Below are 12,492 nucleotides of genomic sequence, written 5' to 3' on the forward strand. Positions count from 1 at the left end.
TATGTGCTTTCACAATCCACTGATGGTACAGATCAACCCTCTACGATGTACGATAGCAAGAGACAAAGACTCGGCGATGGGTTCATCACCAGTAGTAGAAGTGTTCTTATTCAAGCCAGAATAAAAAGCTCCTCGGATAGCAATGTGCTCGAGTAGATAATGAGTGGGTTGACTCTAACTGAGTCTCGACTCCTCGCATATGCGCGTGGATGGATCAAAACGATACCAGTTCTGGAGAACTCTCAGGTATTAGGATGTTGTTTATAGAGAGAGGACCACCATAATACCTAGGTAACTTGAGAATCTGGTCTCGAGCACATGTACAGCCATCTTTGCTAGAGCATGGTTTAGCATGGGAAACCTCGAGTTGTACGCATACGTGCTGATACCTGCCCCTGTAAGTAGACAACTGATCTGAGAATATCGTGTCAACATAGGCCAGTCCGTCTTATCGTGTCGTAGAACAAGGCCAGAGGAACTGACGTGTCTGATATACACATCGAGCAGGATGTCGGCGCGGCTTGACCGTGTAAGGACACTGAGTAGATAGCATCTGGCCCGATCATAGCTTATCGTACAAGCGGAAGAGTTAGAGAATTGTTGCGAGAAATAAGAGAGGACGAGTTCCATAGTAAATATGCATTGTAGGTGTGGGAGGTTGGGAATGCAGACGCGGGTCGCGACGCGATTTGGCATTCGAGTGGACGGCAACAGCCAAGCAAGTGGCTTGAGGTCAAAGACAGCACGTGCACGTCGGAAGTTCTTGCTGTCGCTCCTGAGGTCCACTCAAACACCATCGCCATAAGTCTTACATCTGAAGCCATCGTCGTACAAGCATGTTGCTGCAGCCACGTCTACCATCTCATAATTCGCCAGAACTTGGCAAGAGGATCCTTTCCCCCGCGCATTGCCTGTTCCTACAATGTTCTCAGATTTATGACCTAGCCAGGTAGCAGATTTACAGCAAACAGGCTGCAAGTGGCTTGCGACAGCTCTTCGACGGACCCTCCCTGCAGCATGTCTCGAGCTGGTGGGGCGTGTTCGATCCGTACGATCCTGATAGTCTGAGGTTGAGAAGCAATTGTTACAATAGTGGGATGTAGCATCCTTTCCTGTTCTTACGTTTGGCACTGATAAGGTCTTGGAGGACGAGCCGACGTACTACCGACGTCTGGGTTAGTGCTTGCCGAACAGGATGTAGGCAATGTGTCAATAAGACCTTATCAATCCAGAGCCGCTTGATGCGCCATCTCGAGCTAACGGAAAAGATCCGACGGATAACCCATGCAACGAGTGTGCGCCGACGGGAATTCGCTGCAAGCCGTGTAATAGCGAGTTGGGGAGTTGATAGCCGTAAAGTTAGGTGAGGCAACAATAGCGGGGCAATTGCCGATGCCGGGCAGTACTCCAACGGCTATCTAAGAACATCGGTATATTGGTATTATGTCGGCATTACATGAACAAGATCTCATCAAGAAAACGTACTGCATACACTTAGTCTTTGAAAGCTTTCTCCAAGTTTCGAAGGTACGTCGCAAGATTGAGTGTAAGCTGTATGAATGTGCCACATATTAACAGATTGACAGGAACAAAAACACATCTAAAGCGATGTCTAGACCTGAAGTGCGAATCCCTCAAGGTACTGTTGTAGGCACCACCTTACGCGGCGACTACCCTCGTGCGGTTGAAGCCTTCAAGGGCGTTCCTTATGCATTACCACCAACAGGTGAACGCCGCTTCCGACCACCAGAGAAAGTGGCACCAAGTCAGGAGACTATCGATGCCTCAAACTTCGGTCCAAGAGCGCCAGCACAGCAGTTCATCGTGCTTGGACCGACGCTCGAGGAGAGTGAAGACTGCCTTACTGTTAACATCTTCCGACAAGCTGAACACAATGGATCAAACGCCCTGCCAGTGGCAGTGTATCTTCATGGAGGGGCTTTCAATCGGGGAAATGCCGCAATGCATGACACTGCATCCATGGTGGGATGGTCTGAACTTCCGTTTGTTGCAGTGTCATTCGGCTATCGTATAGGAGCCCTAGGCTTTCTACCATCAAAGCTGAGCGCCGCAGAAGGCGCGCTCAACTTAGGTCTGAAGGATCAGATGTGCTTGCTGGATTGGGTTGAAGAGAACATCCAGCACTTTGGGGGTGATAGGAACAACGTAACGCTCATAGGACTTTCAGCCGGCGCACATTCTGTGAGTACAAGCCTGTGTTCTTTCTGATCAGCCTGACTGACATTTCTCTAGATAGGACACCACCTCTTGAATTACCAAGAGGGCAAAAAGCCTAAGTTTCACCGTGTTGTCATAGAATCTGGAGCTCCAACGTCCCGCGCCGTCCGTAAGCCAGACGCAGAAATCCACGAGATGCAATTTGCCGACTTCTTGAAGAAAGTTGAATGTCCATCATCACTACCCGAGTCAGAGATATTTACCTACCTCCGTAAACTTCCGACTTCCGCAATCGCTAAAGCCCAAACTAAGGTCTTCCAAAAGTATAACCCCAGTCTACGTTGGGCGTTCCAGCCAGTGATTGATAACGAAATCATTCGCCGCCGTCCAATTGACGCCTGGCGAACAGGGAAATGGCACAAAATGCCAATCATGACCGGATTTCAAGGCAACGAAGGCTCACTGTATGTGAACAAAAACATGTCGACCTCTGCAGATTTTCTGGGTTTCTGGAAGACATTGCTGCCGCAGATGAGCGAAGATGATATTCAAACGATAAACCGTTTGTATCCTGATCCGACAGAGGTACCCGAATCCATCTATAAAGAGACACGACTCGAGCACGGTGTTGGCCCAATGTATAAGCGTATCGAAGCGGCTTATGCACACTATGCATACGTGGCCCCAGTCCGTCAAACGGCTTTCTATGCTAGCCAGGATACCCCCGTATATCTATACCACTGGGCAATGAAGCGGGATATCGTCTATGGAGCTCGTCACGCAGACAACATGTTCTATGAAGTAAGAGATCCTTCATTCATCGCGAAGTCTAAGAGCCAGGACGAGTTGTCGGGTACTCTGCATGCCTACGTCACTAGCTTCGTTTGTACCGGCACCCCAAATGCGCTTGGCGGCTCGTATGCCAACAGAACGGAATGGAAGCCTTACAATAGATCAGATCCGAAGGTGATGATCTTTGGAAGAGACAATACGGAGTTGATTGGTGGAGAGACTATCGGCGAGCCGGCTATCATGGTTAGTGACACTTATGCGAAAGAGGAAAGTGATTTTTGGTGGTCCAAGGTTGAGCTGTCTCAGCAGTAGTTCTCTAAGTGTACCAGGGGTTCACACATGTGTATCGAGAGCCCTCCATGTTCTATTCTGGACATCGAGTTGAACCATTCATATTCTTCTTCCACTGTTACTCACATTCATAGTTTAGCTTGCGGCACGATCTCGTTAACCAGAGCAACAACCTTCTCAGCGCATCCGTACGACCCCTGATAGCCCCACCCAGCGTGTCCATAATTGTGTATGACCCAGATTCCATCCATTTTCTCCCTCTCGATTCTGACGCCAGATTCCCTTCCAGGTCTTAACCCAACGCCATGTCTAATAACATCAAGATGTTCCGGCCCTTGGCCATCTGTCAGCTCAGGGGACATACTCACAGCTCTCTTCATGATGCGACTGGCGGTGTTGAGATCCGGTTGGCTCTCCCAGTTTCCATTCTGCATCGTGCCTCCTAGGATTGTTCCTCCACCAACAGCTCGTGTCATCATATAACATGCCTGATCGTCGCCGTCATCCGTTCCAGAAACGCATATCATCGCTGGGGCCACGTTTCTCACTACGACCACTTGCCCGCGGATGGGGTAACAACTTTTATCCTCGACACCTCCTAGCTTGGCAGATGATAGTCCTGTCGCATTGACAACGATATCGGGACTGAAACCATCAACACCAATGGATCGTAATTCAGATACATGTGTTAAAACTTTTCGATGAAACACCACTCCGTTTGCGCGACATTGGCCCACTAGCCATGGGAGATAAAGCGCCGGGTTGATGCATACAGAGCCGAATTCACAGCCTGATGCCATTCCTGATGGCATCTCGGAGATAGGGAGATCTCGGTAGTCGTCCACCAGTTCGCGCCACCAGGGGTTCTCAGCAAACACGTTGCTAAAAGTTGTGCCGCCACTACTTCTTAGCTTATCCATGTCTTTTCGTCGGCGATAGATTCGACATTCTAATTTGTTAGCCATGGACCGTGATATGTAACGGTAGAAGAGATTACTGACTCTGAAGATGGATGCCTGCTTCTGGTACATCTGTCGCTAACCGCTTGAGTTGGGGCCATGTTTTGCGTTCATATTGACTATCTGATGATGAGGACATCCTTCCCGCTATGCGTCAGCTGATTTTGTAGCTTGTAGCTTTTGTGTGCAAGCTTACGGCATGAAGTTTGCGCCAGCCCATGGTGATGCATATTCAATGTCGTGGTCGCCTGGCATATGCTTTGCTACAACAGCGATCTTATTGCTTTGATCCTTGGATAGGAGATACGCTGATGTCAGCCCGGAGACTCCTGCTCTTCACCACAAGATGTGTTAGCTGTAGAAAGACGACGTCTGCTGCACGATGGAACGAGCTTACCCAATAACGATGATATTAGGCATTGTGTAGCTGTCGTTGTACAAACGTCACGTAGGTGCGCCAACGATTACCGGGACTTGTTTGCAAGGTTCAATGAACGACGGGCTATTGTCTCGAGGTGCACAAGCGGTTATTGGCCTCGCTAAGCCTTAAGTAGTCGACGGGTCAAAGGTGCATGTTCGACGCCAAGCCCGCACCGCAAGTTCTCCGCCGGATAACCCAAAGCTTCCGGTATCCACGATCGGGTCCTACCATTCGCGAGGCTCATGAATGCTGACCTTCGTTAACTGTATTGCGCAGGCCTGAATTAAGTGATTTCTTGGAGGATTCATGCTTCCAGTTCGTTATCGATAAGATTGCGTCACTCAATCAGGCAAGGCGTCGGCCGCACCCTCCCAGCTCCTGCACGTTCCCAACAGCTACATCTTCCGAACCATCACGACCAAAGAGAACCGCACCTACACCCCGGTCACGCTTACAGTCTCGCAATTGGCATCTCCAAAACTGCGACACAATCCATCTCGACTTTGGCACCGAGAGCCAGCTGCGGAACCGGTATGCACGTCCGGCACTACGATGCAATGTCAAAACGATTACTTGCCACACCGCCACGTAAGTGACCTACCGGTTTCTGATCGAATTTGGAGAAGAACTTATCATATACTTCATTCATGGCCTTGAAGTCGTCCATGGAGGTGATAAAGATGTTAAGTTTGATAACGCTAGCAAGGCTACTACCAGCTGCTTTGAGTATGGTGGACAGGTTTTCAAGTACCCGATGCTGAAGCAATATAATTAGCCGGTGTTGACCTCTTCATGGTACATATATTTACTGTCTCTGCTTGTATACCTCCCGGGATGATCTGCATCGTTTTCCCCTCGAGCGCAAGGCTACCAGAGCAATGAACCATACCGTTGCATACTACCGCCTGTGAAGCGTTGAGTGGGGCGGCTGGCGCGTCTTCCGTGTATATTGTCTTTCTAGACATGGTCAAAACAGTATCGGATGTAGAATTAGGTACCGAAAAGGATATCTGTCATCAAATCAACTATCTGAGAAGGATTGCAGCAGGTAACTATCTAATCTTGGTGACATATCGCACATTGTACGATTTGCATTGGCTTGAGAGATGCCGTCCTCGGAGCTCTCGTACAATCGATAGATCGGGAAATAGATAGATACAAGGACAGAGATATGCCGACAGCAACAACATCCAGCCGAAGTATTACCGAGACGCTAAAGGAAGGCTAACGGCGGCTAGCGCTCACTAAAAGTTCTGACCCTGGATATCACAAGACACTAATTGTATCTCCCATCTGCAAGTATGTGGCGTTCTTATCACTACCGACGTCGCATCGCTACAGTTGCTGTAACGTTCTCATACTGTTGCATACTACTAATGTTGACCGGGGCAGCGACCCACAACTTCGATTCCTAACCCAGGGTGCGGGTTTCCAGCTTGTACGGAAGCACTGCTCCGCCTGATAACAAGATAGGAATAAAGTATGGAAGCTTCTTCCGAGCAACATGATTGGATAGTCGATACCTGTCATCGAATGTCCTCTTATCGAGACCCGCATAGGTTCTGCCCATGCGCAATCGGAATCCCATAGCGCGGGGTACGTCGTCAGACAAAGCGGCTTTCAAAGTTGGGGTAAAGTCTATGGGCAAGATTAAGTATATGTATGGTCGAGCCTCAGAGATATTGGGAGTGCGTCGCCAGTCCATGTTCGTTCTTCACCATGCAACCTGAACTGAACGCCCTCAAGGGCGACGACAAAGCAGTGGCCATGTCGAAAGACTTAGAGATCCAGCTGGACAATATGGATGGCAACTCTCTCAAGAAGGAAGAAAGCGCCATGGTGGGCGAAGTCGAAGACCTGGACGAAGCGAACCTATTTCTGCGGCAACACAATATCACTCCCCAGTACATTGCCGAGCTCCTCGAAGACCAAAATGCGAACAAGAAGGTCTCCAGGAAAGTCGATTTGCTATTGCTACCACTGCTATGCGGAACGTATTTCCTCCAATACATCGACAAGCAAGCGATCAGCTACTCTGCCGTATTCGATCTTTTCGAAACCACTGGTATCACCGGCGATCAGTATTCCTGGCTGGCATCAATCTTCTACTTCGCCTACTTGTTCGCAGAATGGCCATCAGCATACCTTGCGCAGCACTTCCCGACTGGTCGAGTCGTGTCAATTTACTGCTTCTGTTGGGGCTCAGTTATGTTACTTACAGCCGCTACGCACAACTTTGCGGGCTTTGCTGCCATGCGATTCCTCCTTGGTGTCTTCGAGAGTGTCGTCACCCCGGCTTTCATGATGGTAGGTCTTGATTACATAGCAGACATATGACACATACACTGACTTTACACCTTCGCCTTTGCAGATGGTTGGAATGTGGTACGTCGGGAAGCAGCAGCCTGCAAGAGCAGGTATGTTCTACTGCTTTAATGGCATCGGTAGCGCCGTTGGTGGTATACTCTTCTACGGCTGTGGATACGCAAAGACCTTCGTCGTCTGGAAGATCATATACATTATATGTGGAGGTATGACCGTTCTTTGGTCCATACTTCTCTTCTTCAGACTGCCGAACAACATCATGACAGCCAAAAGCTTTACTACAGAAGAGAAAGCTCTTTTGATCGCCCGTGCCGCCAGCAACCGTACTGGAGTTTACAACAGAAAGATCAAACTACCGCAGGTCTTGGAGGCCCTGATTGACCCTCAGATCTGGATACTCTTCTTCTTCGTCTTATGCAATGAAATGATCAACGGCGGTAATGCAAACTTCGGCAAACTCATCGTCAAGGACGTAGCAGGAGGTGATCCACTCAAAACGACGCTATACGGGATTCCACAGGGCTTCGCCCAGGTGTTCTGGGTTTTCACAGGTCCTTTCCTCGCTTCACGACTTCCCAACGCGCGCACCTTCATCATGGCTCTTTACCTTTGTCCCACAATAATAGGCACGTGTTTAATATGGCAGCTACCGCGCTCCAACACGGCTGGATGCTTGGCGGGATATTACTTGGTATGTCGTGAACACGCAGCAGCCTTTCTAATCAGTAGCTAACGGAAGTAGACCGGTTCGTTTGTTGGCTCTCTAGTCATTGCTCTGCAGCTACCTGCATCAAATGTAGGTGGATACACAAAGCGAACCACAAGCACAGCCTTCGTCTTTCTGGGATACTGTGTTGGTAACATTATTGGTAAGCTCTCCTGCATTTCTGGCCCATCTCAAGACCATCATTACTAAGACCAACCACTTTAGGCCCTCAGGCCTTCTTGGCTGAAGAAGCTCCCAAATACGAGACAGGCGTGAAGATGTTTCTGGGATGCGCTGTCTCTCAGGTCGTGCTAGCACTTTGCTTACGAGCCTTACTCGCACGGAGGAACGCTCAACGCGACCGCGAAGAAGCTGAGGGTTCGCATAGCCAAGACGATGATCTAAACGACGCGGATGCCATCGAGGATACTACAGACTTCCACAACAGGAAGTTCCGATATGCCATATAAGCTTGATATGGATATTGTATAAGCCGTCACTCTACCTTTCATCGTTAGCACTTTGCCTTTCTCCTCGAGATCATTTCTAATGATGAAACAACGGGAATTTTACCTACCCCTCCTTAGTCTTACTTCTCTATCCCGGAAGACATCGCAGTGCTTCCCTCCCTCGCCTTCATCTCCTCTTTCTGCCTCTCCTTGACTTTCTTCGGCTTCTTTGCGCTAACCGGCCCGTCGGCACTTCTATCTTTCCACTACCCACGACTCCAGATCAGCCATCTTTCCTTCTCTCAAATCATTTGCAAAAACTCACCATACCGCCATATCGGTAATATGGGTATTCCTCTTGCATGCCCTTTGCATCTTCAACGCCACCAGAAACTGATTTCCAGCATGTTCCAGGGCAGACGAAATGCCATTTCTGCGACTCGTCGATCTGACAGCGCACAAGGACGTCACGGGGTTTTGAACAGAGAGTGCAGGACTTTGTCATATTCGAGAGATGCAATCGAGACAGATGATGATGGATTGAGCATCGGGGATGATTCAATAACTAGTTGTGAGCGAGGAAAAGTGATGACATCATGGCTTCTATTCTCCGTCCTCCGTCTTCTGCGCCAGCACAGACCCATGATCAACTGGCTTCCATATCTCTTCATACCTTTCCACCCAATGTTCTCTCCATCCTTCTTCTAAAAGCCATTCCGCCTTTTCTTCTCGCACCACGTCTTCAATGCGCAATCCGTTCCTCGCAAGCGCACTGCACCATCCATCCCATGCGCCACAGCGTTTAGCGTACATACTCGGCGTCAGACCATCATGATCGCGATGGTGTACATCGATACCCGCTCTTATCAGCGCGTTGGCGATTTCTTCGATAGCCATTGGGTCTCCTGGACTGCCTTCATGATCGATAACGCAATAACAACGCTGGATTCTGTTGCGGCCAAGACTACCCATCGTGTTGATGTATGCAGCATCAATTTCGAAGAGTGGTGCAATGATACCTGCTACAGAAGGCCAGTCCCACGGGTCATCATTGAGAATCACTGATTCCGATATGAGACCCTCTTGCTGCAATCTTTGTATCTGTTCACCCAATAGAGAACGCGATCTGCCTTTATAGTAGTCCCAAAGCAGCATATTCATTGTTGTCTCGAAAAGAAACGAGGACGACTCGTAGACCTGAGGAATGATGTGATCAACGGTTCTCTCGAATGCGACTCGATCATGATCGACTATCGAGCGCATGAAGAGACCTGCGACTAGGCTAACATCGTGGCTTTTTTACGTTAGGAAAAGGTTGTTACAGGATGGTAGAGACGACTCACTTCAGGTTTGATACGCCGATACCTTGACTTGCCAAGTAATCGAACAGGTCTATCCGTGTGTGCTCTGCAGCATACTACGCATTGTGGGTTAGCGTTGAGTCATTCCATCAGAATATTTGGGTACAATTTACATAGAGACATAGATTTCTTCCTTCTCGGTTGATCTCATACGGAGAAATCACGCCTTGTCGTAGTGCATCATCAATCTCGTGAGCACTAGCAGATGCGAAAAGCTGGTTGTAGTGGGTTTCGGACTCAGCCAAGGTAAAGACACTGAGTTGGGCGCAGAGCCTTGGATTCGATGGACCGGAAGCGTTGCGAAGAAAGTGGGCATGAATAGCGTGGAGTGACCGCCCGATACCGCAAGTGAAAGTGAAGCTAGCCTCCTCATCTGGACGTCGAAGCTTCGATCTGGACGCTCTGCGAGAAGTTTGTAAACGCAGACTGCCGAACGGAGTAGTATGTGTATATGAGGATTTGTGAGCGATAGCTGGTGTGCTGAGGTAGAGGTTCGCGTAATGCGCTTCTTGTGTAGTAGACCTGATTTTGGATTGCCCTATTACACGCCGAGGTGTCGTCAGATGGCGCGATTTGGTCTCTTCAGAGTAATGCCAACGGTCCAGAGAGGTTGCAGTGGACTGCGGGTGCTTTGTCGCTTCCTCCTGCGCTGCTGATGCTATGAGGTTCTCGTACTCGGACTGTAGCCAGGAAATGTAATGTGGTGGAAAGGTGCTGATACCGTCGTTGAACAAATTGGCAAGCGCAACTTCCAAATGGGGTTTGACAATGAGCAGATAAGCCATGATCATGTCGCGACGTTCACCAAAGAAGAAGACATCTCTAGTCGACACGGATCTAGCGCGAGAGATGCGGTACTTCTCGAACTGGGTGACGATGACGTCCTCAAGCTTTGCCGATAGTACGTCTCGGGTCCTTTGATGCTCAATCAGATGCTCTTGGTGAGCAATCGCTATTTCTTTTGAAGCTCGTTTTGTTTCCTGATAATGGCAGACTGCCAGACGCCCCAGAAGCTCTTGTCCTTGTATCAGTGTGGCTTGGTTCCGCTTAGTCGAAGCCAACAACTTTTGAGTTGTGTTGTGCCTCTTTAGAGTCTCCAGATGTTGGTCGTCAGATCTTTGCCTAAATCTACTATGAGCGCAGGTTCATCCGCGACGCGAGGAATCATATACCTGCTTGCGACGTGCAGAGAGTTTGCGAGTAAACTCTTCGCCCGCTCAAGATTGTTGAACATCTTGTTGACTTTACGCTCGTCCAGAACGTACTTCACCCTACTCCAAGTCTTGTTGCTCACACCTCTGAATCTCGCGTTGAGTATCCTCAAATTTTGAAGTTCACGTTGTAAGCTCTTAAGTGCAGATTCGAATAGAGCTGTAATGCGATCCGTGGTATCGGCTGGTTTCCGGCTAGCGAGCGTTTCCAGAATCTGTTTGACGGTCTCAGCGAGGAGTGTGGTTTCCTTGACAGTAGTACATAATCGATCAATCTCTTCTGGAGCGCCAGAAATATCGCGCAGGAAACCATGGACCTCCCGGCCCGTTCGCACGGTAACTTCAGCAACGCCAATGATAGCGAATATCCCCGCAGCAAATTCGAGGCCTGCAGACATGATAGGCGATGCGAGTTGTATGAGATGCTGCTCGTTACCGAGTTTTGAGGGTAAAAAGAGACCTGGCTAGATGGCTTTCGGTGTCGCGAACATGTTGCTGCTAATAGGCGTGGCCATTCCGTATCCCGAATGGGGGCGGCTGATGCAGCCCATGCACGTGTGTCCAGGACCTAGCCTATCAGTGATCTTTGGCCCCTGCCAACGGTTCCCGACATCTTGTTACTGCAGTAGCTTGCCACTATTTTGGAAGCAAACCGGGGGCCTTGCTTGCGGGAACAGGGCCAATAAGGAAGGTTGTTGTGCGGTTTCAAGGCACATACCATGGAAATACTAGCTGGCCACCGCGCATTGATAGGAGGCATCCTCTCCTATGGTAATCGGATGTGCCGACTGCCACTTTAATCCTATCATAGCTTGGCCGTGAAGGCCAGGACCAGTGCACATAGCAGGCAAAACAAGGCAAATCTCCACGTCAGCAGCCACCAACGGAGGCTGCTCCTGGCTCGGACAATTCCATATAATATTCTAGAAGACGAGCCGTCTGCATGCAAAGTTCGCTAACACTTGCACGGCTCCAATATATTTAAGCTGTTGGGTTTGGTGAGGCTGACAAGGAAACACTTGATGACATCACAGCTGCAACGGCTCGCTTGTCGATGGTACGCTCCAGCATTGTTGCGTGGGGAGCGCGTTAGAAAGTATAGGCGACCCCGAGAAAGCGAATAAAGCGGTGTGATAGAGGAAATAGTGCGAATGGTAAGGTCGCAGTGACGAAGGTTGCCGCTGGAGCATGGCCGTGTAGCAGACTGCAAAACGCATATTAGTTACTGTATCGACGAAAGTTTACACAACCAATTCTTCGCCCATCCTGGAACCGTGAGTTGTATCGCGCGACTTGCGCGAAAGGCAAGCGTGTAGCTTCTGTCTTGCTTCAGAAGAATCGGGCCACCGCTGCGATTTTCGACCAACCCGATGGAGATGTGCTTGCAATCTTAGGTTGTGGGGCCGTGCACCGCCCCTCACTGGCGTGGATGCCTTTGCCGATTTCCCTTGACCTGTATCTACTGTTCACTCCAAGCCCCATACGTCCTATTTACAGATCTTGTTAGATTACATTCTGATAAATCCGTTGAGGACCAAGCGGCAGAACTGTATTCAAAGGGTGGACTTATTGATACGAGCTCTGCCCTTGCTTCCCTCTCTGCTGAAGGTCGCAATAGACGCAAGCACCAGAGATGGAGGTGTACACTAAAGCTACCAAGACCATGTGAGGCTGGCTAAATAGCGTTAATCTTAAGGTGGTGACTGAAAAAGTGTGCAAGGCTGCTGAAGTTGGTGCTCAATTCGTACAAACCCTAGGCGACTTGTAAGAAATACCCAGGTATCGATAGGTACGGGAAC

The 12,492-nt window shown here is 49.4% G+C and overlaps 6 protein-coding genes across 6 annotated transcripts; 2 read left to right on the forward strand and 4 right to left on the reverse strand.

Moving 5' to 3' along the window:
• Positions 1–1,247: 1,247 nt before the first annotated feature.
• On the forward strand, positions 1,248–3,336 carry CC77DRAFT_709721 (alpha/beta-hydrolase). Its single transcript, XM_018532850.1, has 3 exons — positions 1,248–1,527; positions 1,587–2,202; positions 2,254–3,336. Exons 2-3 carry the CDS (start codon positions 1,609–1,611, stop codon positions 3,280–3,282), a joined length of 1,623 nt encoding a protein of 540 aa, XP_018388734.1. The 5' UTR covers positions 1,248–1,527; positions 1,587–1,608; the 3' UTR covers positions 3,283–3,336.
• Positions 3,266–4,916, reverse strand: CC77DRAFT_1092670 (FAD dependent oxidoreductase). The gene is made up of 4 exons (XM_018529641.1): positions 4,618–4,916; positions 4,417–4,554; positions 4,263–4,360; positions 3,266–4,210 (listed from the first exon to the last, which is right to left on the reverse strand). Exons 1-4 carry the CDS (start codon positions 4,638–4,640, stop codon positions 3,390–3,392), a joined length of 1,080 nt encoding a protein of 359 aa, XP_018388735.1. The 5' UTR covers positions 4,641–4,916; the 3' UTR covers positions 3,266–3,389.
• Positions 4,917–4,987: 71 nt separating this feature from the next.
• CC77DRAFT_958024 (YjgF-like protein) lies at positions 4,988–5,793 on the reverse strand. Its single transcript, XM_018535542.1, has 3 exons — positions 5,451–5,793; positions 5,243–5,398; positions 4,988–5,188 (listed from the first exon to the last, which is right to left on the reverse strand). The coding sequence occupies exons 1-3, from the start codon at positions 5,604–5,606 to the stop codon at positions 5,093–5,095; spliced, it is 408 nt and encodes a 135-aa protein (XP_018388736.1). The 5' UTR covers positions 5,607–5,793; the 3' UTR covers positions 4,988–5,092.
• Positions 5,794–5,929: 136 nt separating this feature from the next.
• On the forward strand, positions 5,930–8,273 carry CC77DRAFT_1018146 (MFS general substrate transporter). The gene is made up of 4 exons (XM_018524558.1): positions 5,930–6,948; positions 7,013–7,657; positions 7,709–7,835; positions 7,898–8,273. The coding sequence occupies exons 1-4, from the start codon at positions 6,361–6,363 to the stop codon at positions 8,140–8,142; spliced, it is 1,605 nt and encodes a 534-aa protein (XP_018388737.1). The 5' UTR covers positions 5,930–6,360; the 3' UTR covers positions 8,143–8,273.
• Positions 8,185–8,697, reverse strand: CC77DRAFT_1018147 (hypothetical protein). Its single transcript, XM_018524559.1, has one exon. The coding sequence runs from the start codon at positions 8,624–8,626 to the stop codon at positions 8,429–8,431; it is 198 nt and encodes a 65-aa protein (XP_018388738.1). The 5' UTR covers positions 8,627–8,697; the 3' UTR covers positions 8,185–8,428.
• Positions 8,698–8,721: 24 nt separating this feature from the next.
• On the reverse strand, positions 8,722–11,124 carry CC77DRAFT_1092673 (hypothetical protein; the record flags this gene model as incomplete). The annotated part of the gene is made up of 4 exons (XM_018529642.1): positions 10,655–11,124; positions 9,596–10,604; positions 9,465–9,538; positions 8,722–9,415 (listed from the first exon to the last, which is right to left on the reverse strand). Exons 1-4 carry the CDS (start codon positions 11,089–11,091, stop codon positions 8,725–8,727), a joined length of 2,211 nt encoding a protein of 736 aa, XP_018388739.1. The 5' UTR covers positions 11,092–11,124.
• Between the last annotated feature and the right edge of the window lie 1,368 nt (positions 11,125–12,492).

Source organism: Alternaria alternata (assembly GCF_001642055.1).
Source record: "Alternaria alternata strain SRC1lrK2f unplaced genomic scaffold CC77scaffold_5, whole genome shotgun sequence".
Taxonomy (NCBI): domain Eukaryota; kingdom Fungi; phylum Ascomycota; class Dothideomycetes; order Pleosporales; family Pleosporaceae; genus Alternaria; species Alternaria alternata.